Here is a 24,246-nt window from a genome sequence, read left to right on the forward strand (position 1 = left end):
GTGTTCGAATTCAATAGCTATTCCTGATGAATATTTGTCGAAGTTTCTTTAGATTCTGATAACAATGAATGCATTTTCGAATATGATATATTATGGAGTATAATAGAGAATGTGGTATAATAGGACTCTCACAGAGGCAAAGGTCTACTTTAAAGCATCTAAAGCGCCATTAGTGGAACCTCTAGAAAAGTGTGGAAGTATGTGGTCTACTATAAGACTTTTATCGGTATACAAACGTGTACATATGTATAAACGCATATTCGGAAAGGATTTAAAGTATTTTTAATAAAAAATTTTTTTTTATTTTTATTAGTCTGATTAGTTTTGAACTTATTGAACATATTGAACTTAGTATTCTTGTATTATTCTGAGGTGTTTTCTGAATTTTTAGTGTATTTAAAAAATAATTATAACAATAAATTTATCATAGGAAAAGTCAAATAATAAAAGCAAAATTATCGCTATATAATTATTAGCGCTTTTAATACATTGCTTGAAAAAGGTTTTTTGCTAAAACTGGAAATAATCTTTTTTTGTGAAAAAAAATAATATTAATAGTTTTTGTATCATGAGCGAATATATAATATAAAAAAATTTTAGGCAAATTAAGTCAGCGAATAATACTGTATAAATATTACAAATTTTACGTTGTTGGAAAAACTAGAATTTTATTTCGCTTTAAAACTTCAATTTTATTTATAATCCATCTGTAACATGATAACATTTTATTTTTATCGCTATCTATAACCATCAGGAATTCCAGAAAAGCGGACTTTAGTTGTGACGAATGTGAGTTTAAATGTATTCTGAGAAGTCTGCGAGACTTCTTCTTTACTATATGCTTTTACGTTAATGAAATGCTTTAGAACCGCGCGTTTAAACTCGCAGTATGAAATTTGACATGCTCTGCTCGCCTGTGCGAGTATCGCGACGAAACTGAAAGCGGAAAAGCCCCGAGAGGCCTAAGAGCACCAAGCGTTCCTTTTCACACGACCGGATTTTCCACGCCGTTTCCACTAGAAACTTTTAAATAAACGAGCTTTCTTATTTGACCCGCAAATTCCTTTTAAGCATATCTTATTCTAATTCAATTTTATCACGCATTTGCGTTAACTTGCATTTAAATGAAAAAATTGTGTTGTGAAAGAATCCTTGAAAATTTTATAATTACTAAATAAATGCAAATGTCGATAATAAAATATCAACATTGAAAATATTGCGAAAAAAATAGTGAAATAACGTCATATTTTTATCACAATTTTTTGGCAACAATTGTGATGTAAATATCACAGCATATTTTTTCGTCGTGCAAAATATTTTATTAATTGTATATGGAAATGGCATAGAAAATCTTTCTGCTTATTTTCAATATCTGGTACATATGCAAAGAGATTTACACGATACTGATAAGTGCAGCTTTATGATCGTCGAATACCTCTTGATTATTGCGGTTTAATGCATTTAAAGGATCGTATTGCTCTGTGCGCTTGAATAGCACACGTCAAATTCATGTCGGTTGCAGGACGGCACTTTACGTTCAATGTGCATTCATTATAGCGGTAGCGGTACACATTGAGTTTCTTTTGATGGGCATAAACGGGAAACGCTTGGAAGCAATATATGACTGTTTTCGAAGCCTGTGTTAAAAGATATAGGCACGTGATTATTATTATAGAAATAGACAGCAAGATTTATCTACTAGCAAAAAAAATAGAAATTTTATTAAATTGATAAGGAATTTTTAATCAGAATTTATTTATCCAATTTCAAAATAAATTCAAGCACAATGTTAATTAGGTTACTATATTTCTCAAATATTCATTCGGAAATTATATCTCTCTAAATCATTCGGTTCGAGATATTCCATTATAAGCAAAAAATTATGCTTCACGTGAAGTTGTGTTGTCATGCCAAAACATTTCACGCGTTTCGTGAATATTCAACCATCTTAAATATTCAACGCCGGAAAACACGATATTATTCATCCCCTGGTGCCAGCCGTCCCAAGCATACATCTATTTTTGCTACTCTAATCCCACTCCAATCGGTCATCTTGATTTACGACGTCAGAAATGAAGAAATTATTCTTGAAAGCCTGAGCAATGCTGCTTTCGTTCTTTGTCATGCTGTCAGCTTCATAACATTTTCGTAAGACTTCGAGTCACTGATTTACTTTAAATGTCATGTAAAATGCTGGAATACAATATTTCGACAGAGGGCATATAAATTTATCAAATTTAGTCAGTCTTTGTAACGTGTTTGTTATATAATTTAATGTTATTTGTGTCGGAAAGAATAATGGCAAAAATATAATTAATTTAATTAAATTAATTAAACTTTCTCGATATTCTTAATCTAATTAATTTTATCCAAAATTATTATTATTATTAAAGATCTCAACAAAAAATATATAATCTTGTGCACATACGTTTTTCGTGCAACAACGTTTAATTAAAACATAAAACTTTTAAAGAAGTTTTACGTTGTTGCAAAATGATATACTTATTTACTGATTTCAACAACTGATATATTAAAGCATTTTGCATTTTAACTTTCATACTTCCTTCTCTTGCTTCGTGAGAAACTCGCGTAAATCTTATCCTCTGCCGAGTCTCTAAATCTTGTTAAATCGATGATACATCTTCTCCAAGAGCGTTACAAATTAGATCTGCCCTGACGACGCTTACCGCTTATTATCTCACTTTTCCTACGATCATGCTTCTCGTAGCTGCGACACGTTTGCAATATTACAGTAGCTGCGAAAGATGATTGTAAGAATATGAGACGGGACTCACTTCCACTTGAGTGGAGTACAAAAGAACGAAAAAAGATCAAACCGAGTTTTCTAATACAAAATTTTCTAAAGTAATCACTGATATGGCGATGTTTATGAGTAACATCAAACATAAACTTTATAACGAATAATAATAATGAGAAATCTAGATGATTAATATCAACATTAAAATTCAAAATATATGTAAAATTTGCAGAAAATTACATTCAGAAATGTTGAAATAATACATTGTAAATGAACGTTGATTGTGCTAAATGAAAAATTACTACAATATTAGTTAATGAAAAACAAAATGTTGTAATAACGCTCACGTAGCATCCACCATTGAAAAAAATGATGGAATGTATTCAGCGTAATAATTATCATCTTCATCATCATCCTCATAATTATCATTATTACTAAAACAAACAGCCTTTCGCAAAACCAACTAGCGCAATGCAACGTGCGGTACAGCACGGGAATTAATTAGAAATGGTCGACCGACAGATACTCTTGCGTCTATGCGCGGAATTTTCAATTTACGATTCACATGGACACCGGTAACACAGTATTAATGACTATCTACGTACGCGGAACGTGCGTATGCCCGAATCAATTAACATATTGCACGTTCGCGCTAATAGTCGGGCGTTTGCGCGAGCGTCCTGTTTTGCCGCAATCAGAGTTTAATTACGTGTAAAGTAATTCGCTAATTACTTTCTTCACTAACCACGACACGTCGCGAATCGATGCGGAATAGTTGATGCTTTTTTGTCTTTCGTCTATTCTTAATGCGGTTGATTTTGCGCAATGAACTAATCGCAACTGCGATAGTAAACAATTGCTATAATTATTGCTGTTATATTATTATTGTTAATGTTATGCGCCGAATAATGAAGCTATCATTTATACTATTCAAAATCAACTACACAATAATTACTTCGTATTACATATTGAACAACTATAATTCTTTTAGTTTTATCATTATTACTATTATTAATGTCATTATTATTGCTAGCGATAGATAGTAACAAGATATTACAATAATTGTTATCGATATTTGCTGTTCCACGCAAAACATTTGGTCTTGCCTCGCATCACGATCGATTATTTGCATCGACGAATGCAGTCGCTTTCGCACCGGGGTGGAAATTTCTACAAACCGACACGCGAGTTTTCCGCTTTCCGCGGCTAACAATCGATGTGACATTAATTTCGAGCGAATCGGCGAACATGCGTGTATATCAGATGTGTCCGAATTAATTAGTGGCCCCTATAACCGTGGTAATGCGCGGTCCTATAATCTCGCGAAAATTCAATTTACTCGCAACTATTTGTGATTCGATGTTTGTTCCAAAAATCAAAAATAAATAAAGCACGAAAAAAATAATGTTATTTTCTTCTTGTAAAAAAAAAATAAACATTATTTTTCGAGTGATGCATCGTTACTGAATAGTAATTATATTATGTGAAAGAATATGAAGAGTTAATGTGCTTTTTAATTTAACAAAGATATATTGATGCATTTATCTTTTTTAAACAATACAAAATGACAGGCTGACTATTTAAAAGAAACGCTTTATTGTATTATTCTCGTTGATGTAGTTCAATTATATTCTTTACTTTGTTCTATTATTAATTTTTCTAATTTTTTTTTTTAATTAGTTGAGTGGTAGACTTTTCTGAAAGATTTGTGCCAAAAGTGGTAAGAGCCAAAAGTTAAAATATCGAAAAACGGTGAAACATGGGTTCAAAGTTTTCGAAAAAGCAACTTTTCGGAATAAGTGTGGATCCCCCCTCTATGTCCTGGGGGGGCGGGGGGAGGCAGAATAGGGGTGGAAAATGTTAAATGGCACTATGGATCGAGTGGGGATCATTTGAAAGGGCGTTTCAAGACAAGAACAATGATTTTTGAAAATGTTTACTACAATTTTCCAGTCAAAAGTGGAGGTGGATCAAAAAAAGGGGGGTGAACTTCCGAAAAGCTGTCACCTCCGATTTGGCTTATATTCAGCCTAAATACTTATTTTATCTAGTAAATAATATTCCCAAATGGATTTTTGGCGCAAATGCCCCCTCCGCCACCCAGCCCCCCTCAAAGGTTCAAAAATAAAACTGTTTTTGTTAATTATTTCAGAAAGTATTCATTGTACGGAAAAAGTTGTCAAACATAAAATGAAGCTCATAAAAAGCTCTACAAATAAGGTCTTATACATATTTTACCTAACTCTAATATTTTAGTCGTTTTAACAATTAACAGTCGCCATATTGGATCCGCCATTTTGAATTTTGCAATTTTGACAACAGATTCGAATTCAGCAGCCCAAAAAAAAAAACTCTAGGATATCAAGTTTTATGCAAATCTATTGAAAATTAGTGGAGATATTTAGAAATGTACATATATGATACATTACCACGTTTGGCACTTTTTTTTTGTACATATATGATACATTACCACTTAACTGGTTAATATGCTAATTATAATTACATAATTGAAAAGTTAAATGGGACTTGACATATACGCGCATAAAGCAATGTTAATGTTGAATGTTAACGTTTCTTGATGATCCAGCACTATATCGGACCTTACATTTACATCCATCGAAAGCACAGACTGAAGCTATATCGGTATTATTGCATTTGCATGCGAATGCAATTCACCTTCCTATCGTGGAGAATAATTCACCGTACAATGAATATCCATTCAATACCGGCACTCAGTGCGACTATGTTGCTGCGATTATCTTGTCGGGCGCCTTCTCATCGACGTCGCAGCGGAAGCGCTCAATGTCATGAGTGTACATATTTATTGTTCCGACATACGACGAAATTTGATTGGATTATAAACAAATTTCCGTTAAAATTAAATTAAAAGCAAATAGCACTACATGAACGCATATGAAATAAACCGTCAACTAAAGATTTAAGCATTATCGTAGAGTATCGTAGATAAATTTTGCAGTAACAATACATTATTAGATAGATAGAATTCATATAATTTTGATAATTAAAAATTACAACAATTATAACATTAAACTGATAGCATTAAAGTGATAAAGTAACGTCTATAGTTTGATTGTAATAATTAATAATTATGCATCTAAAAATCAATGGATCGATTACCGATATCGCGGGATTATTTTGGGACAAACTTGTCTCCGACACGCATCGTTTGCATTCAATCAGGATTAGAGTCACATATGCAAACAGAGGCGCGTACGTAGATTCCACGTGTGGTATAATTCGAATTGTGAATGTCGGAGATTCACGAAATAGCGGAAAGTCCGAAATCGCATACCAGCAGTCCATAACTGGGATTACCACTGTGAGTTCCATCTATGCGCCTGACCCCCCTTCCGCCCCGCTCATTCCCTTCCAGCTAGTTGGTCCAATTAGTCGAGGGCCGGCGCTGAGTCCGGAAATTACAATGCGCTGTCGGTGACAGACGCAAAAAGGGAACGTGGGATGTCGTACACTTTCCATAGAAGATGCGCCGCATCACCGAGCGCCAAATAGCACTGCGGAAACTGTTATCAAAAGTTGAGCGAATCGTTGAATTACGCATTAAACGATTATTACATCAATAGATATTTACATAATGAATCGACATTATTCGTTTAAAGTTGAACGCGTTAAGAATTTACTTGAAAATTAAAAGACGTGAAAATTTATATATGATATCGAAAACTTAGAGCAAGATTTAATGTGAGGTAAATCGCCGAATATAAATATCTTTAATTCCAGAATAAATAAAATAATTTAAATAATAATAGATATATATAATTCCAATCTATTTCTAATAAGACAATTTTTTCTGTCTTACAGAACTTGAAGAACCAAATCATGACGACGAACCTGTGGGTCGAACAGGTGAGTGATAAATAATTTACTTTAAATTTGTGAATATTTTACCTGCGTAAGACGTATTTGATCCTTTATAACTTCATAATTTGTCACAAGAGAAAATACTTTCGAATTTCTGACATTGCCGAATAATTTTATAAAGACTGGTTTGAGTAATGTGCTATGACATAGCGATATTAGATTAATTAAATCTAAAACATTTCGTTGTTTCGTCTTTGAGTTATGATGGCACGCAAAGTTTAGAAAAGGAAGGAATAAAGAGCATTTCGTTGTTGCACGTAATTGGCCGTTACGAAGGAGAAAATTAACGGCACAACTGAGGCCGTTCGTGTTTGAGAAACAGCGGATGTTTCGCTGCTTTGCATTTCCAGTTGCACATTAACTGCAAATTATTTATATTATGATGTATATACGTCGACGTATATACATTTTCTGCTACATTTTACTCACAAGAATTTTTTTTTTAATTATTAATCCGTCCGTTAATAAATTTCTGAGGTCATTTAACAACGAAAATCTTTATATCAAAATATCTAGATTACAATAGCTTTTAAATGAAAAGTGTGTAAGGTTTGATTAATCAGCTTGTTAAAAATTCACGCACTCAGGCATGTCGTATATTGATTTTTATATCCTTACGATATAAAAAACCTCAGAAATCTGCTATTAACGACACAATTGGGTCATCCAGAACATACATATATACTGGGACACCCTGTATATATGTTTACCGGTGCTCTGCGTGACGTTACTTTACTTTAGAATACAAATAAGACGAGAGAAACGAGACCACGTGCCGCGCACCGACGTAATTGAAGAATAATTAAGACGCCGATTAATTACGTAGCGATTACGGCATGTTTCCTCGCAACGCGCGAAGTTCTCGAAACAGCGTCTTTGACAAATCTCGTAGAAATGTTCGGATTATAGTAAAACCTTCAGGAAACTGTTCGCTCGTTGTGTTTTTGCAGTGAAATATTTACGTTTGCAGAAACTTATTAAACATCGTAAACGTGACACCGTTACGCGTACGCTTCGTCAATTACAACGAAATTCACGCGTAGCGCTTCGGAGCAGAATGTTGCTTTGACGTCGCGTCATGTTTCATAGCGATATCCGATAAAATCGCAAAGTACACATATGTCGGTCCGTCGAAAACCATTCGTCGCAGAAACGACGATTCATACGCGTGGGCCATACGGTCCGCGGGTCTGGTTCGGGGCGCGGCCTGCTGCACGAGTTGCATTTCTGTCTGCACGCGTGTTATATGTATGTATACATGCACATGGCAAAGCATTCCCGGCGCGCCTCTCAGAGCGACGCGCCATCCTTCAACGTCGAAACCACCCTCCACCCTCGCGGAATGACTGGCCACCAGCACCCTGCTCGCTGCTGTTAGTGTCGGTGTGCACCCTTGTCACTCCGTCTCGCTCAGGAACGTCTTCACCGGGTTCCTTAATAAATAGCCATTATTTCCATCTTTTAAAATAGCTAAAGAATCTGTCCTAAGGAACGCAGTGAAGGATGAACGTTTGGAGATATTTTTCTTGAAAGACACAATATTACATTAAAATACAAAAGGAAATATTTTTAATCGGCAATTTCTGTGAAAAATAATTCACTTGTGAGATAATACAAGTGCTGTAGAATGAGCCTTTGGGACTTGCAATTTAATACCGGCTTCGAACGGCTAAAGTTAAGAGCTTGTTTAGATTAGCGAGCAGTATCATGCAGAGAATAAAATACGATAGAATACACTTTAAAACTAACATTATTTTTTGTTCGAAACGATCGTAGCATGTTGATCAGTGCGTTTAACACGCCAGTTAAACAATCGGCAGACTCGATTCTCGCCGCCGCGCAAAAGTAAACAGAATTTACGCTTTCTCTCACAAAGCAGTAGAAAACCAGCGAGCAGTATCTTACAGACATATTGCTCGCTGGTCTAAATAACCTCTCAACTTTAGTCGTTCGGAGCCGGCATTAAATTGTAGGTCCCAGATGCTTAAGTATCTAAGGGAGGTCACTACTCGAAATCGATTATAAGCTTATTCCTGGCACTTGTATTATCTCAGTGCACAACATCTGTAAATTATTTGTCATAGAAATACATTCTAATATAAAATTTACAATAATATTATTCAATTTAGATAAAACGCATGAAAATATCGTAAGGCAGAGAAAATACTAATCTCGATTGTTTGAATTAAAGTCGTCCCTGGTTTTATAGTGCAGATGTATAACCGTGTAACCGAGCGATTCGCTCTCGGTGCAATGTGTTACGCGCGCAAGCAACATGCAGTGATAACAAAATCCGGGCAATGTTTTTGTGTAGCACAAAGGGTAACTTTTTTTCACAACGTCAGGGTTGTTATCGTCGTAAATTTCCGTTTAACGCTTCATAATCCTATTTTATTTTTAGCCGGATTTTATTGTCTGCACAAATTAATTTGATTTTTAAAAAGTATTAATAGAGAGAGGAGAAAGAGAGAAAGGTTTTTGCATTCGCTTAACACGCATAAATTATGCGTGTGTTGCAAGGATTTGAAAGATCGAAAATTATGAGTAATTTATCGACCATTAAACTGCATAATAAATGAATCGATGCGTAATTATGCCAGAAGGTACCATTTATCTATGCAAAATGGAATCAAATTCGTTCACAAATGAAGTATCACTCGATAATGCTGTCATTATATTCGATTTTCGCAGATTTTTTCATCAATTTTATTTCTAATAATTTTTTTATTCAATTTTATTGTTCAAATAATGTTTAATTAAAAATGATTGGAAGGAGATAGTTTTATATTTAGATGTTATTTACGCGATCGTATAAACCTTTTCAGTTGTAACTCGGACCGTAATTCTTAGATGTGCACCTTACGCGAATACACGCTACAAGCCTCTCTCAGGTTTTACGGCAGTTTGTTTGCGGATATTGCGGAATGCGATAAAAAGTTTATTCTTGTTTTCAATACTGCCTATCTGCACTTTTTTCGCATCTGCTTTACCGTCTATCAGCGCAAAAATAAAGTTTCGTGTGCGATAAGTTCGCATTGGTGTGTAAGAAAAAACATTGCAAAAGTCGGGAAATAAAAAACATCTGATTGTATCAAATGATTCCTGAGAACGACACAAGCATAAGACGGAAGTAGATGTATGTAAATGTAACATTGGTGATAAAAATGACAATTTTTATTTAGTGTTACGGTATGCGCGTCGCACATTTTCCCTGCGATTCTTATATTATACATCATTCAGAAAAATAACAATAACAATAGCGAGTTGTACAATATTGACTGCATCTCGAAATATCGAAATATCGAGAAACATCCTCGTCACGTAACGACGCTCGATATGAAATGCAAAGTTTCTTACGTAATACGCAAGAGCGCACGCCAGTACCTGCGCGATTTACTACGACGAAATAGCGAAATACCTACGGCGAGAGTTTTCTCGTACGTGCGGAATTGTCGGTTTAATTTCGCCGCAGAATCGACTGCGTACGTATCGACGAATTCGCCAACGAAATTATTTCTCCTTGCTCGAGCACGAAAACGAATTAAACTACGCAGTGAAGCTGTGTCATACCAACTGCCTAAACTAATAGTACTCGCAATGAGATTGAAATGAAATGTCTGGGAAAAATTATATTGCAAAAAACGAATGACACGTAAATATGATTTAATATGCTTTCAACGGAGCAACAAAGCGCGAGAGCTAAACGATTAATCAATGTTAATGAAAATACAAAATTACTCATAAATTGATCCTGACGTGCGGAAATTTTGATGTAGTTTTAAGATGCGATATTTTTACGTTCAAAATTAATTAAATGTCTAACCGATGTGAAATATTTGATTAATAGATCAGATTAATATTCAAACTCGGATTAATAATCTTCATATTTGTCTTATTATTGAATAAATTATATCTAGGCTAACAATATATATCAAGCAATATTATATAGATATACATCTGTGTATATTAAAAAAATCATTTCCAAACGTCTGCGCGTACTGTTAACTTTCAATGACTTTTTCTTCTAGACGCATTCCAATAATAACACATACTTGACTCGAGACTTATTTTATCCATTTATCCACGCTTCACGAGTTTAAACTTTATGAAAAGAAAATGATATTCGTGTTCCTTTCTCTACTCGCCGTCGACAGATGGTGAAACCGATATCTCAAATGAGATTTCAGGGCTTACCCGTTACAGAATTGCGTTCTTTTGAACGGCTCGGCCGAGTGACAGTCAATATGTCGAAAATAAATTGATAACAACGCGCCGCGCAGCAACGTCAACTATCTCGTTATCTGCAAACATCTTGTTCACACTCTCGTTCTGTTCGCTGTTCTCCCTTTCTGCTTTTTATCTCAACGTCCGCGCATCACTTATATGCTTATCAGACGCCATTTACGATCTGTCCTTATCTATCTTCTTCAGCCATCCCTCGCAGAGCTTCGCATATCCACTTTTTTCCCTCGCTTTCAACGATTTTCAATTTTCGACAGTCGTTCTTTATTCCCTTTCTTTTTATTTGTTTCTAGAGTCACATCTTCAATTCAGCTTAAATTCTCGGTAATATCTTCCGCTGTCTTTCAGCTTTTCTCTTTAGATCGTGCTCTTTAATTATGCTCTTTATGCTTTTTTTTATATTTTACAATTTTTCCAATGCTACATGTTTTATCTTTATTCTTTTTTTCGCTGCTTATCTTTTGACTATGCTTTTCTCGTATTTCACATTCTCCCTTTTTTTTAATTTATAATAGCTTCCAATCACGCATTGTTCGCTGCTTATCTTTCTTTCTCTTTTGTCCACATTTAAATCTACTCTAATTTTACCTTCTTTCTCCACTATTTTTCTAGTCTTTATGCTTCTTTATTGTTTCGCGTTTGATACTCCTCGCCTGTTATATATCTCTCTTTACGACCGCCTCAATTTTCTTCTTTTCTTTATCTCCCGCTTACCGTGTCATCATCTCCATTCCTACGTCTCTTTTTACGCTCTGCTATCTGCTTCTTGCTTCCATCTGCACCGTCTCTATCTCCGCTTTTCTTTTTCTCTCTTTTTCTCTTTCTCACTCCGAGCGCGGTCGCTCTTGTCACTCTGATTCTCCGTGTCGATACCGAGTAACAAAGTTAGCATTGACAACGTGTGTGACGCTGACTGATAACCTTTCCATTCTTCTCGTTCTCCAGTCCCGCGTGGTTATCTAAATAAACGGGCTCCCGCGTGAGAGTAACGAAGGTTTGCTTTTCGACTCTCTTTTACCGCAGGAAGCTGGTGCGCTCGGTGGAAATATACGGCGTTTTTACTGCGCGCGCGATACACACATCGGCCGGTTACAATAAATCAGATTTTTCCCACGGTTACAAGATTTCCGAGACACCAAGTGAATTTTTCCACGACGTCGAGCAAACGCATTTTGCAAATCTTTTCTCGACGCGCGCGTATTTCTCCTGTCGTGCAACGCAGTTCGCTCGCTCGCTATCGAATAATTTATTCATATTTTTATTTTCGAGAGACATATTTCAATCGCAAAGTATATATATATATATATATATTTTTTTTGCGACTGAATGAAATATAAGATCATGTAATCATGTAATAAAGTCACGACGATATCTTCACGATAACATTGCAGAAGTTTACAAATGTTTTCGGTACACGAGTTTCGGAAATGTTGAAAGGAAAGTATCGAATTTAACTTCTACATTTTCTCGGTGAAAGCGATGTCTTTCACGTTCGTATCCGATCATCGTGTCATCGTGCGCGCCGTGAACCAAAACGGTTATCGTCAACCCTTGCGAAGTCGATTTTTACGACAACACGTCTGCCTCAGGCTTGCCGTGTGAGACATCGACTTTTAGCACACTGTCGACCGAAAGGCGCTAAATAAAACAGGACTCGTCGTCGAGTCGCAGGGGATGAGAGCCAGTGTAGTTGGCCGCGCAAAACCCTGTTCTATGTTTAAACTTTGTACAGTTATAGGTTCCAGCGGGATGCGTAAATATAACTTTTTCCGTATCTCTCGAGCCGCCAGCTCGAGAGTTGGTGAAGTTTCATAAAAGGAAAAGCTTCTCCACAGCAGGACTGCTCGATTTTCCCGAGAGAGGGACTTTTATTTTTAACCTTTATGGCGACGGCGATCCACGAAAACATCGCGAATTATTAGCGGCGCGGCAATTTGCCCGCGCAGCCTGGTTTCGTCAGACTCGCCCTTCGCCCTTAATCGACGCGACATAACCCGCTGAAAACGTCGCGGATTATTAGCTCTTTAACTTTCCGAGCATAAACTTCGCAGCCCTCGACTCGCGCTTCCCTCTCGAGATCGCCGATTCAATTTGAGTTGTCGATTCGCAAACGTTAATTGCCGCGTCTCGCCGCCCGGAGTTCTCCGCGGAGCTTCTTTCTCGGAGGCGAGGGATTGGTTACGCCGGATCGCAACTTTTCAGGCGGATGCACTTTTCCACCCCACCGGGTCGCGGTAAGAAAAAGGAGGGCAAGCTGCATCGTCGCGGAGGGAGAAGCTGCATCGCTCGCGCGGGAGGGGCATTCTATCGACTCCCTTCCCGAAAACAACTCCGACATCCCGTTACCGCTTCCACCACCCCTCCCCCTTCTCCCCGCGAAGCACACCGAAAAACACATAAATCTAAACTTCATTTACGTTCGCTGCTGCCGACGCAAAAATGTAGCCCGCGCATAAACATTCGTCCGTGTGCGAGCTCGAATTTATTTCCGCTGACCGTGGATGCATAATCACTGAAACAATTCCCGAATTTATACGACAACTTTTTTCTGGGAATCCAGAGGCGTGTGCGAGCAACGAACGGAAAAACCGGGTCAAAAGTGATCGATGTGTGTTGAGATACCTTCATATTAATTTACATATAAATATATCAGTTTTGCTCTGATTAATTGTCCGACCTAAATCTTCAAGGATCTTTAACGTTTCATAATGCAGCAAATTTAACTTGAATCTAATTACGAGTTACATTTGATTATATCAAGATCATATACAATATCGATTCGTTAGTGATGTAGATTGCTCTTCGATTCTGATTAAACTCGGCTTCTGATTAAGGTTCAACTAACCGCACAGAGATTGATAGGCTTCTATGCTTCAGTCTAGAATCCAATCGATTGAAATAGACATAGACAATCATTCTAATCAGTTGCAAACTATTCACTTTGCCAGTTTCCTTCGATTCGCGAGGGGTCCTAAAAACTTCGAACTCCCCTTAGACATCTCACTATCCTGATTGAATCCTGTCTGGAAGAAATTCCCATCGGATCCCGCACCATCTGCAGGCTCACGCCGCGATAATTGGCCGCTAATTAACGGCCGCGGGGCAATCGAATTTTCACGAAGTTTCATCTCTCGCGAGAGCAGATCCTCGAGCGATATTATTCCCATCTTGCTCCGCGGGGAAAGCAAGTCATATCTCGATTAAATTAATCTAGCGGCAGTGTTTCTCTGTGCAAAAATATTCGTGTCTGTCTTAGAAACAGAAAAGGGGTCAAGAAATACGAGTAGCACGTAAAAATCGTAGAAACGTTTTACCATCGAATAAATTTTCATCAATAGTTTTTCTAAATTTGGTCTTAGAGAGAGAAAGAAAATACTAAACGCGTTAGATAGTTAACTAATAGTAATAGTGTAACCATTTTAGGATACAACATTACACGAATATTTTCGCGCGCGCTTCTCGGCTGCGTGACATAGCGATCCCAGCCGCGGAATTTTAGGAAGCGCATTTAGCTTCGGACGCGTCCGATGCAGCCGCGGGGTTTCGGCTATTTTCTCGCGCGAAAAAATACTGATATTTATACACGCGGCTACCATAAAACCGCTCATTTTTTTTTCGTGACTTTTGTCAGGTACATGGTTTACGGTTAATTTAGAACAGGCGACATAAATGGGTGAAATGTGCAAGGACTTGGTTTAGCGTTAATGTGCGACGCAGTGTTCGCGCGTTATTGTACTTTTTTAGAATTACTTGATTAAACTAAACGAGGAATGAACTTTCTTTGAAAGTGAGTGAAAATTTGCATAAATAATTTAGATGATGTTTTATGTTATTAATTTGCAACATAATGCATGCTGTTCATTAATATGGAAACGATAAAAGCATAACTGCGTAAAGTTTATAAAAGCATTTTAATATTTAAAGATTTTATTACGAAGAAATTTTATTTATACAATAATTTTATTAAATGACAACTTTTGATTATTTTGTGCTACTTTGTAATTATTTCTGTCACTTATATGATATAAAAATTATTGCGCATACTATTTTATAAAAGATAAAGTGATAATGCAAATTTTCTTAATTTATATTTTGCTCTCCTCTAAAATATCTTCTTCGCTCATAGTTCAAGTCCTCAATGCTTTAGCTCGTTATCAAAGTTGGTAACGATAGTTCTCGGACACTCTGTGGCGCCACGTTTACGATCGGCTTCGCATCTTAGTTTTTCTCTTTCTCTTGCAACATAACCGACTTCGTAAAAGAATTTACGCGTATTTTCGGCCTCCGGAATGTATGAGTTCGTGGAGGCATAAAAACTGCGCTTTGTTATATTTCGAGATTAGTTGGAACGCCGGCAATCTGAACTACCACCGTTTCTCCAACCTCTCGTGCTTTCAAATGATCAGCTTTCCCAGCTCCTCGAGCTTTTTCTCGGTTCACGTCGTCGCGACTGTGTGATACAAAACAGGGAAGCTCCGACAACTCCGCGAGCTTATAGCTTTCTATATATCACACGCACACGTACAGCGTATGCATATACGAAATGATCCGAAAACGTAGCAAAGCTTAACTCAGCTCTAACTTGCGATAATATGAGTTCAGCTCAATTCAGTTTATTATTATTCTGGGGAAATTTCGATCAGAATACTAGAGAAGATATTGAATAATCGATATAAGGAATAGAGAAATACAATGTGTTGTGTTGTGTAGCTTATTATAGAATAAATAGGAAAAGTGTGATAGAAATTTAAAAAAAGAACAACTTAAATTATAAATTAATAAAAACGAAATCTGTTGCTTGTATTTTAAATAAGAAATTGAATAATTTATTCTCCCAAATAGTTTCTTGAAACTGTGCAAGCGATGATAATGCACGATACGTTTTAAAAAAGGTTGAATTAAATTCTTTGCGATAATTCAAAGTATGGTTTTACGGTGAAATTAAATAAAGTGCGAGAAATTATAGCGCGCGCAAAAAAGCAGATGGTAATTAAATTAAAAAATTAAGAGGAGAATTAAAATTACAAATTGTTTAAAGTAACCTTAATATAAAAAAACTTTTAAATTATTTAATTGGCATATAATATTCCAACTATGAAAAAAATTTTTTTTTTAAATAGAAAATGATTTACCAAATAAAACTTTATAATGCTCGCAAGTATCGATTTCTCAGAAAGATTTTGAAACACATTTTATGACATCTTGTATAGGTATTGTGCATATTTGCTATGAATATTTCGAGAGACAGATCGTTTTCTCCCTCGTTATCGAGAAATACGCCTCGCTCGAAGAACTATAGGGCGATGGACCATGGCAATCCTTCGGCTGTCATCTTGTCCTCTCGTTCTTTCGAGCTATCCTCTCGAAGGCTACTCGCTTCTCTTGAACGGCTCTATGAAATCCCGCGCAATCCCAATGCACAATTTTCTGCTTCAATATTTTCCGGCATACAGAGCACGTATGTTTCCTTCAGTTGCTTCCTGTAAGTGGAATATGCGCGCTCGTTTTCGCAGGTATATATATATATATATACATATATTGTATACATATATATATATATATATATGCGAGAGCGTGTCCGAACGCAATCGAGCGAGTGGAAACGTCGAGAAACGAAAGGACGAATGAGGGACGAGTGAGGGAAAATTGTAGATTCAATGGGGTTGACGACCCTCGTTCGGCAAAGCGAATATCGCGTAAGCCTTTTCATTATTGGAATATTATATACTAATTAAATATTTTAAAAGCTTTGTTTATACTGAGACTACTTTAAACGACCCATAATTTGCAATGGTATTCTATACATAATTTTATTATAACGATAATAAAAATGTTTTAATTACCAAGATACAAATATTTTGATAGAAGATGCTTTTTTCTTTACGTTTTGTACTGCTACTCGTTGACGTAATAGTGACGAGAAACGTTGCTGTAATTCTTTTACTTACTCTACAATGAATAAAATTTCAGTGAGCACAATTGATCATATAAGTGTAATGCTTAAACGGGTGTTACGCGATGTGTGCGAAATATGAATATTTGCTTAACGAGGCCGGAGGTTGGTTCATAAATCAACGTACTTCATAATCTATACGAACCCTCCAAATGCACAAACCGTATAACGAGGCGTTGCGCCATACTACGTATTAAATATATTAATGGTGGTATTAACACAGAGGTGGAAATAATTTATGATACCGCGAATGTCAAACTAGAGCGCGTGCCAAATTTTTGGCGGCAAAGATGCATGGGATAAAACGCGATGAGTATAAATACGATATACTACAAATTTTGTTTAGGACACTATTGTTAGAATACAATTGGAGTGCACAAAAACATCAATCTTTCCTTTACAAAGGACTATTTTATAACTACATTTTTTAATCGTATTTCTTGCTATTAAATTTTCTTTAAACAGTTTGTAAAACACATTACTGCATAGAAACGCAGAGAAATTATTGAATAGTAATACAGTTTTTTTATAAAACTTTTTTTCCTTCTATTTCATCCGACAATGGGTATTAATCGATTTTTTTTCTAATATAGAAAACAAATGTTAATCTTTTTATAAAGGACTATTTTATATCTGAATTTTTTAAATCCCATTTGCTGCTATTAAATTTTTTTTTCAAACAATTTATTTGAAAAGGACATTTTTCATAAGAAAGCGGAGAAATTATTGAATAATAATAAAAAATTTTATGCGATTATAAAATTCTTTTTCCTTCCATTTTATCTGGAAATAGATATTAATCACGCTTCTATTAGAGAGTCATATTCTAAATTATGCACTTGTGCGGATGTAACGCGGATAGTAGCGGATGTTACCCACTAGTTATCACGTGATTTCAATATCTGCGGTATCGATGATTGAGCATCGAGTATATTGAAGTAATTGATCTATTCGTAGGTGAGCACCTAATTAGCAGCTATAGTGCTTGAACCACAGTTTATATTACCGATAGTACAACAACAGCGCAAAGCCACGAAGCCGTGGATGTGTAGGTACATGCGTAATGTCGAATTTGTGTGTATCTCGCTGAGCTTAGCTAACCTAGATGAATGTTTCGCGTAATTAGGATGGCAGTCGTATATAAGTATATGTGCCTGTATGTGTCATGACTAATATACATGTAAATAGCCGCAAAATCTTAACCATTTCCTTCCGTCTTGTGTCTTACGCGAAACGAGGGATGAATTCTCTACTATGGCAGTTTTGTTTCCCGTAGAAAATTATTATAAATTATTCACAACTTTACTGATTTATTATATCTTTCCTTCTTTTTTTGTCGATTGCTTCTGTCACTTGAATTCTAATTCGCACAGATGCCACGAATTGAAGCTGAGTAAAATAATCGAGTTTATGATTATTGTGTATAATTATTGAATTATTAAATTGAATTATTCTGATTGATAAACATGATTATTGAGTGACGAATAATCATAATTAAGAAATAATAGAAATAATAAAATATTATTTAATTAAATTTACTTTAACTATTAATTATAAAAATAATCAATGGCCCAGTACTGTAATTGAAGCAAACTTTGCAGAAACATTTGTCATTTGCATTAAAACAAAATATATATTTTTATTTGCATGCTAAAAACGTTCATGCACAGTTATAGATTTTTATTCGTACAGATTTGTGACATGCAAATCACACGCTTATATTATGCAATAAAGCTATAATACATAATTTATGTGCGATAATACGTAACCGATAACGTAACCGATAACGTCATAAAATAAAAGAAAAATGAATATAGGGATAAGGGGCTATCGGGTTTTCACTTGACGTCTTTGCGGGATAAATTCGAAATCCTTTCGAAGCACACGCGCGTCGCGTGTCCGGTAAAACTGCACGTACTTATACGTGTGTCTGTGGAGAAAAACATACGTGACTAGTGTACGAAATGTATGACGTTATGTACGATTTCTTCATATCAAAGTTTCTCCCTTTCTCTTTCTTCCTTTCTTTCTTTCTTTATCTTAAAACAATTTTATACTATCGATAAAAATTCTGATTTGTTGCATAAAATATTTTTTAAAGTTATACGGAAAAATATTTGAAGCCTTTAATGTAAATTGAATATTATTTTTATAATTTATCTAATTTTATATTTTATTATTATATATTATTATAATGAAAAAGCAAATTTGCTATGATTAGATAAATATTTAATATAAAAATGCAAAAGCATTTTATATACTTTTTCAAAATTTTGTAATCCAAACTTTTGAGAGGTCACGCATACTTAACGTAGATTATGAAATAATTACAGATTATAATTTTTATAACAAAGTAAGTTGTCGCCAAAAATTCACAGAAGTATCACGCCTATTGAAATCTTCATACACCGGAAAAAGAACGTAGAAAATACACGAAAAGGCGAAAGCAGCTTGCTCGAGTATTCACCAGCCACACGGAATAAATTCTCACTCGAATCACAGAGAAAGAAGGTTTTTCAGGGAAAATGCCGGCGGGAAATATTTGCGGGGGAAAGTGCGACGCGCTACTGTCTCTCGGGTTTTTAGTCCGCGACGGAAACCGTCGGGGGAAACAACGGCTTTTACCACTTCACAGAGCAACAGAAATCATTATCATAAGAAATTACATCTGGGCTTAAGGGCGACAACCGACCGAAAAAAACAGAAAAAACAAAATGTGGATGTAGATCAAAATTATTAAAATTATGCTACATTTTAATGTGGCATACCATATATAACGCAGTTACCTATCAATATCTGAATCTAATAACATGATTTCTTGATATGGAACTGGTTATCACTAAAAATATAAATTTTAAAATATAATTTATTAAGTAATTATAAATTATTAGGAACATAATAAGAATTATTATAAGAATATACAGAAACGATCTTTCTCTATATAATTAATTGCCGCGTTAATAGCAGATTCTTTGATTAATTTGAAATTGGTTCTCTTGGTGCAATAATTTTCATGGCAATAATTACTTATCGCAACGTTTCAGTTTTCAATATTGCATATCTTCATAATTAAGATTTGAATTAAAATTGCGTTGAAAAATGACATTTTCTTTGCATACTTAAAAATAATTTAAAAAATATGATTTTGAGTCTATTTACAAAATATAAAATACCGCGAAAGAAACTCGTTATTTTTTGTCGCCAATTATAAGAAAATTAATACTAATATCAATGAAAGAATCTGTTATCAATTATTGATGTTGATGTTAGTTGTCTCAATAATAATAATAATTTATTATGACTTTAATTATTATAAATAATTGTGCTGGTATAAATAATTGATTATTCCATGATTTATTACGCTATAGACTTAACGCGATCCAAATAACACGCAAGAGCGTATCAATAATATGTTTATATTTGTTGTATTGGCTGTTTCAAGTCATGGTACGACTACAAACTGCGGTGGGAGCCGAAGGAATACGGGGGAGTTCACATGTTGCACGTGCCGTCCGATCACATATGGCGGCCCGACATAGTGCTCTACAACAAGTAAGTTCATCAGCTTGTTTCGGATTTTGATTATTATGGATACACATTGATATATACATATCGTAGCGGCACAGCATGCTGTCGAGAGAGAGAGACACTGCGGGTCGAGCGAGCACACGTTTAACACTGTGGTTTTGCGTGTCGTTGCACGATGCAAATTGCAATCAGCATTGAAATATTGCGGGTGTGTTTCTTTTTTCATCGTGCGCGGCATGACGTTCCTCGATATTGGCACTCGGTGATTTCAATTAAGCTCCGCATTGTTACGTACTTTATTTTATTCAGAATAAATTGAAATAATTAAAATTTATTATTTATATTTATTTATAATTATCTCTTATTTCGATATTTTTTTTTTTTTTAACCGGATTGAAACTGGAATTGATAGCACGTGTATAGTTTTTCTTTTTTTACTCTCAAGTTTTGTTAAAGTGATGAAAATCCAAATTGATAATTAAATAACTCGATAATTATACAAGTCACGTACATGTCGGTATATAATTATTCGAGATGAATAACCAAGAAACGAGTGTCCACTCGACCCCGACAAGAGAGATACCATTGTCGTGCATATTGCATTTTAAAGTAGGACGATATATTTCGATGCGGGCGGTACATTTTACATCGCGACGAGATGTATCGTAAACAAAAGTTACGAAAATATGTGAAGCAGTTTGATCGGCGACTTCAAGGAAGTTCGTGAATGTCAAGATTCGAGAAACAAAAAAAGTACTAATTAGGTAATTAATAATGCGAAAATTTTAGTTTCAATTATACAAAAATGCTTACATTGTAGAAAAAAGTATTAGATATACATTCAAATAATTTATATAAAATATTTCTCAAATTTAAAATATTTTTGTACCAGGCACTTTTTAATTTAATAAGGAGATAGTTGAAAAAATTATTTGACATTTAGTAACATATTATAAAGAAATTATTTATATCAATAGCATGTTTTAAAAAGTATTTATTTGATAACAATGTTTTTCAAATAATTTAATAAAATTATTCGTAGCAATGTTTTGATACAACATATGTTCTGAAAAAAACTATATACATAGTGAAAATATACATATCCAAAAAACATTTATCTCTAAACGTTATTTTATCGAAAACGTAAATGTTTTCAGATATTTATCATAAATGAATAATAGATATTTACGTATCTACGTATCACAAAGTAAACAATATGCTAAAATGTTATACTGCGTTAAAATTTGTTAGTGATCTTACTATAAATTGTGCACGAGAAATGTTTTCGTGACACTGCTATAAATATTTTTATTCGTGCAATAAATACGAAAGCGAATCATGAAGATGTATGATAACATAATAATCCGACGAAATACATTGAAAAATTTTCTATCTCGAGGATTTCGATATTCACGTGCTTCCTCGATCCTTCGCCGACTACCGGGTGGCCGTTGAATAAAACATGCACCGAACGTTCTGCTAGTCTATGCAATAACATTATTTATTGCGCGATAGGACGTTTCGGGCGAACTTTTCCCTTCACGTGAACGGCGCGATAATTGAGACACCTACTTTTCGCGCTTTTACGAGCGGAACGTTCGGCTTGCAGGACTGACCTTATGACGCGGTCAGAAGTACCGCACCCTCGCTTGTAATTACATCCCAGTCCTTAACATCCCCCTCTCATATTGCCTGCACATATTTACGTAACTTTTGCCGCGCTCGTCGCCTAACGAGCGAGAGTCAACTACACGCGTGCTTTTTCGCCAGTCTGCCACGGAATTTGTAATTGGACGGACATTGTTTCGCAATTAATATTTTTAATTATTCTTTCGCGATGGATATAAAACAGCTCATTCGTGGACGTCTGCATTCGGATGTGCATCTGTACGTATATAAAGATTGAAGTTTATATAATTTTGATGTTACATGTAGACGAAAATACCTTTCAGATTTATCAGCGAATCTTATTACGATATTATTGAGCGTAATAACCATTTTATTTGTAAGGATTAATGAAATATCGAAGAATCGCACCGTTCGATTACAAATCTTGTGTATTGGCTCACGCTTTTGTCGGGGGCATGCGAGCGATGTAGTCATCCCATAGATTATTATTCATATCGCATGAAACATGGGCGCTGCGGTGAAACGTTCGCGCGAACGGGCCCCGATAGGCGGGGCATTACGGACGCAGAGAATCGCGAAGGGATGGCTGTGCGGGGCTGAGCAGCCCTTAATCCCCTCAAACGCGTACAATACGGATTTATTCCGTATATTTGCTGGACTGAAAAAAATGAGCGAGTATAGGCAATCACTGCAAAAAAGCGATCACTTAATCACTTTTCGATGTGAAAGGAAAATATCGATCAAAAGTTTTTCCTCGGTTATTAAAACGATGATAAAATTGCGCGCAGATAATAATTTAAAATAATATCGCGTTTATTCCAATCGATTGACAAATTGGTTACGCATTATTATATTTGCTATTTCACAGTAAATGATATTTATAAATTTAACAGCATTGCAGGGGCGATATTGTTCGCGCGGTTATTATATATCGCGGTTAATGTTTTGTTTAAATGCGTATTTAAGTATAACAAGATTTTGGAAAATTTAGGAATGGAAGCTTGAGAAATTCTCATTCGCATTGATTTAGAATCTACATTACTTAATACGTGTGTTTTCGCAACACTCCCTATATTTCCTGTCATTCACATATCCTTTAAATTGTGAAATTTAATCACGAAAACGATTGCATCTGTTTTAGATGAAGTTATATAATTATTACTCTTCAAGAGTGATAAGAATATCCGTGTCTATCATAGTCTATCAGTTTTCTTATCAAGATTTAAGCAGTCGCGCATACTTTTGATATTTATTCGTGTAAAAGAAGTGGAGATCGACAGGCTCTAATTTCGATCAAAATAGGTACAATTGCAATACAATTGCAAATTTTAATACTCATCAAAAATTTTATTGCTTTAACAAGATATTCTCTGACCGATTTTTTTTTTTGATCCTTAAAATTCTCTCGTGAGAAAATCACTGATAGGAAGCAAGTGAATGTTGCCAGGTCTTTGGTGTTAAAGTATGTAATAATGATAAATCGGCGATATAGCATTTCTATTTGTATTATAAAGCAGATATCGGTTTCTATATTTTTCCATTGTTATTTAACAGAGCAAATCACAAGGCGATGCAACTTTCACACGCAGAAAGATATTATTGATTGAATCGCTCACTTGGCATTTCACGTCAATTTTAGAAAATTAATAATTAGTATATAAGCCTGCGCTTTTCGAAGCGAATGCATCGTTAATGTCGAATCTACATACTGTACATAGACCATGAATACTAAGCACCAGGATATGAAGCGGAAAGTAAACGTTGTCCGTATTCACTCGCTGACGGAATATCCCAAATATCGCAGACGTTGAAACGCGCATCCATTTCCAATATATAAAGCTATCTGTAAAAAAAAATAAAATAAAATACTCCAACGAAAGGGGGCGTAACACAGCAAATGAACCGTTTTGCTTGGAAAGCAGAAGCAGTGAAATTTCGGATAACGGCGCACTTAAACCCTTTGAGACTGAAATGTTTCTGAGGGAAAAGAGAGAGAAAGTTAAATAAAGTCGAATATTAATATAAAATTTAATAATAGAAGCTTGTAATTTACTATAAAAATGCTTTCCATTCGCTTTTAGTTTTAAAATATTTGTGAATCCATTAATGAAGCAAGGGATAAAATATTTTTTTCCGTCTGTAATAACAAAGTCAACAAATAACATCCTACGAATACCAATAACAACCGGAATGGTTCTTTCATCTGAAGTTTCTCATGAATTCCATTAGTTCATTG

At 35.2% G+C, this 24,246-nt stretch overlaps 1 protein-coding gene across 8 annotated transcripts in view; it reads left to right on the plus strand.

Moving 5' to 3' along the window:
- nAChRalpha4 (nicotinic acetylcholine receptor alpha4) overlaps positions 1-24,246 on the plus strand; it is a 163,586-nt gene that overhangs the window by 52,847 nt on the left and 86,493 nt on the right. For 7 of the 8 annotated variants that reach the window (XM_067350922.1, XM_067350928.1, XM_067350924.1 and 4 more), the window contains 2 exons: positions 6,599-6,643; positions 20,296-20,405. In XM_067350922.1, coding sequence (XP_067207023.1) covers positions 6,599-6,643; positions 20,296-20,405 — 155 coding nt within the window. Of the gene's footprint in view, positions 1-6,598; positions 6,644-20,283; positions 20,406-24,246 lie in introns of all 8 variants that reach the window. The other variant, XM_067350925.1, reaches the window with a different exon arrangement.

This window comes from Linepithema humile, chromosome 3, assembly GCF_040581485.1.
Source record: "Linepithema humile isolate Giens D197 chromosome 3, Lhum_UNIL_v1.0, whole genome shotgun sequence".
Lineage (NCBI taxonomy): Eukaryota > Metazoa > Arthropoda > Insecta > Hymenoptera > Formicidae > Linepithema > Linepithema humile.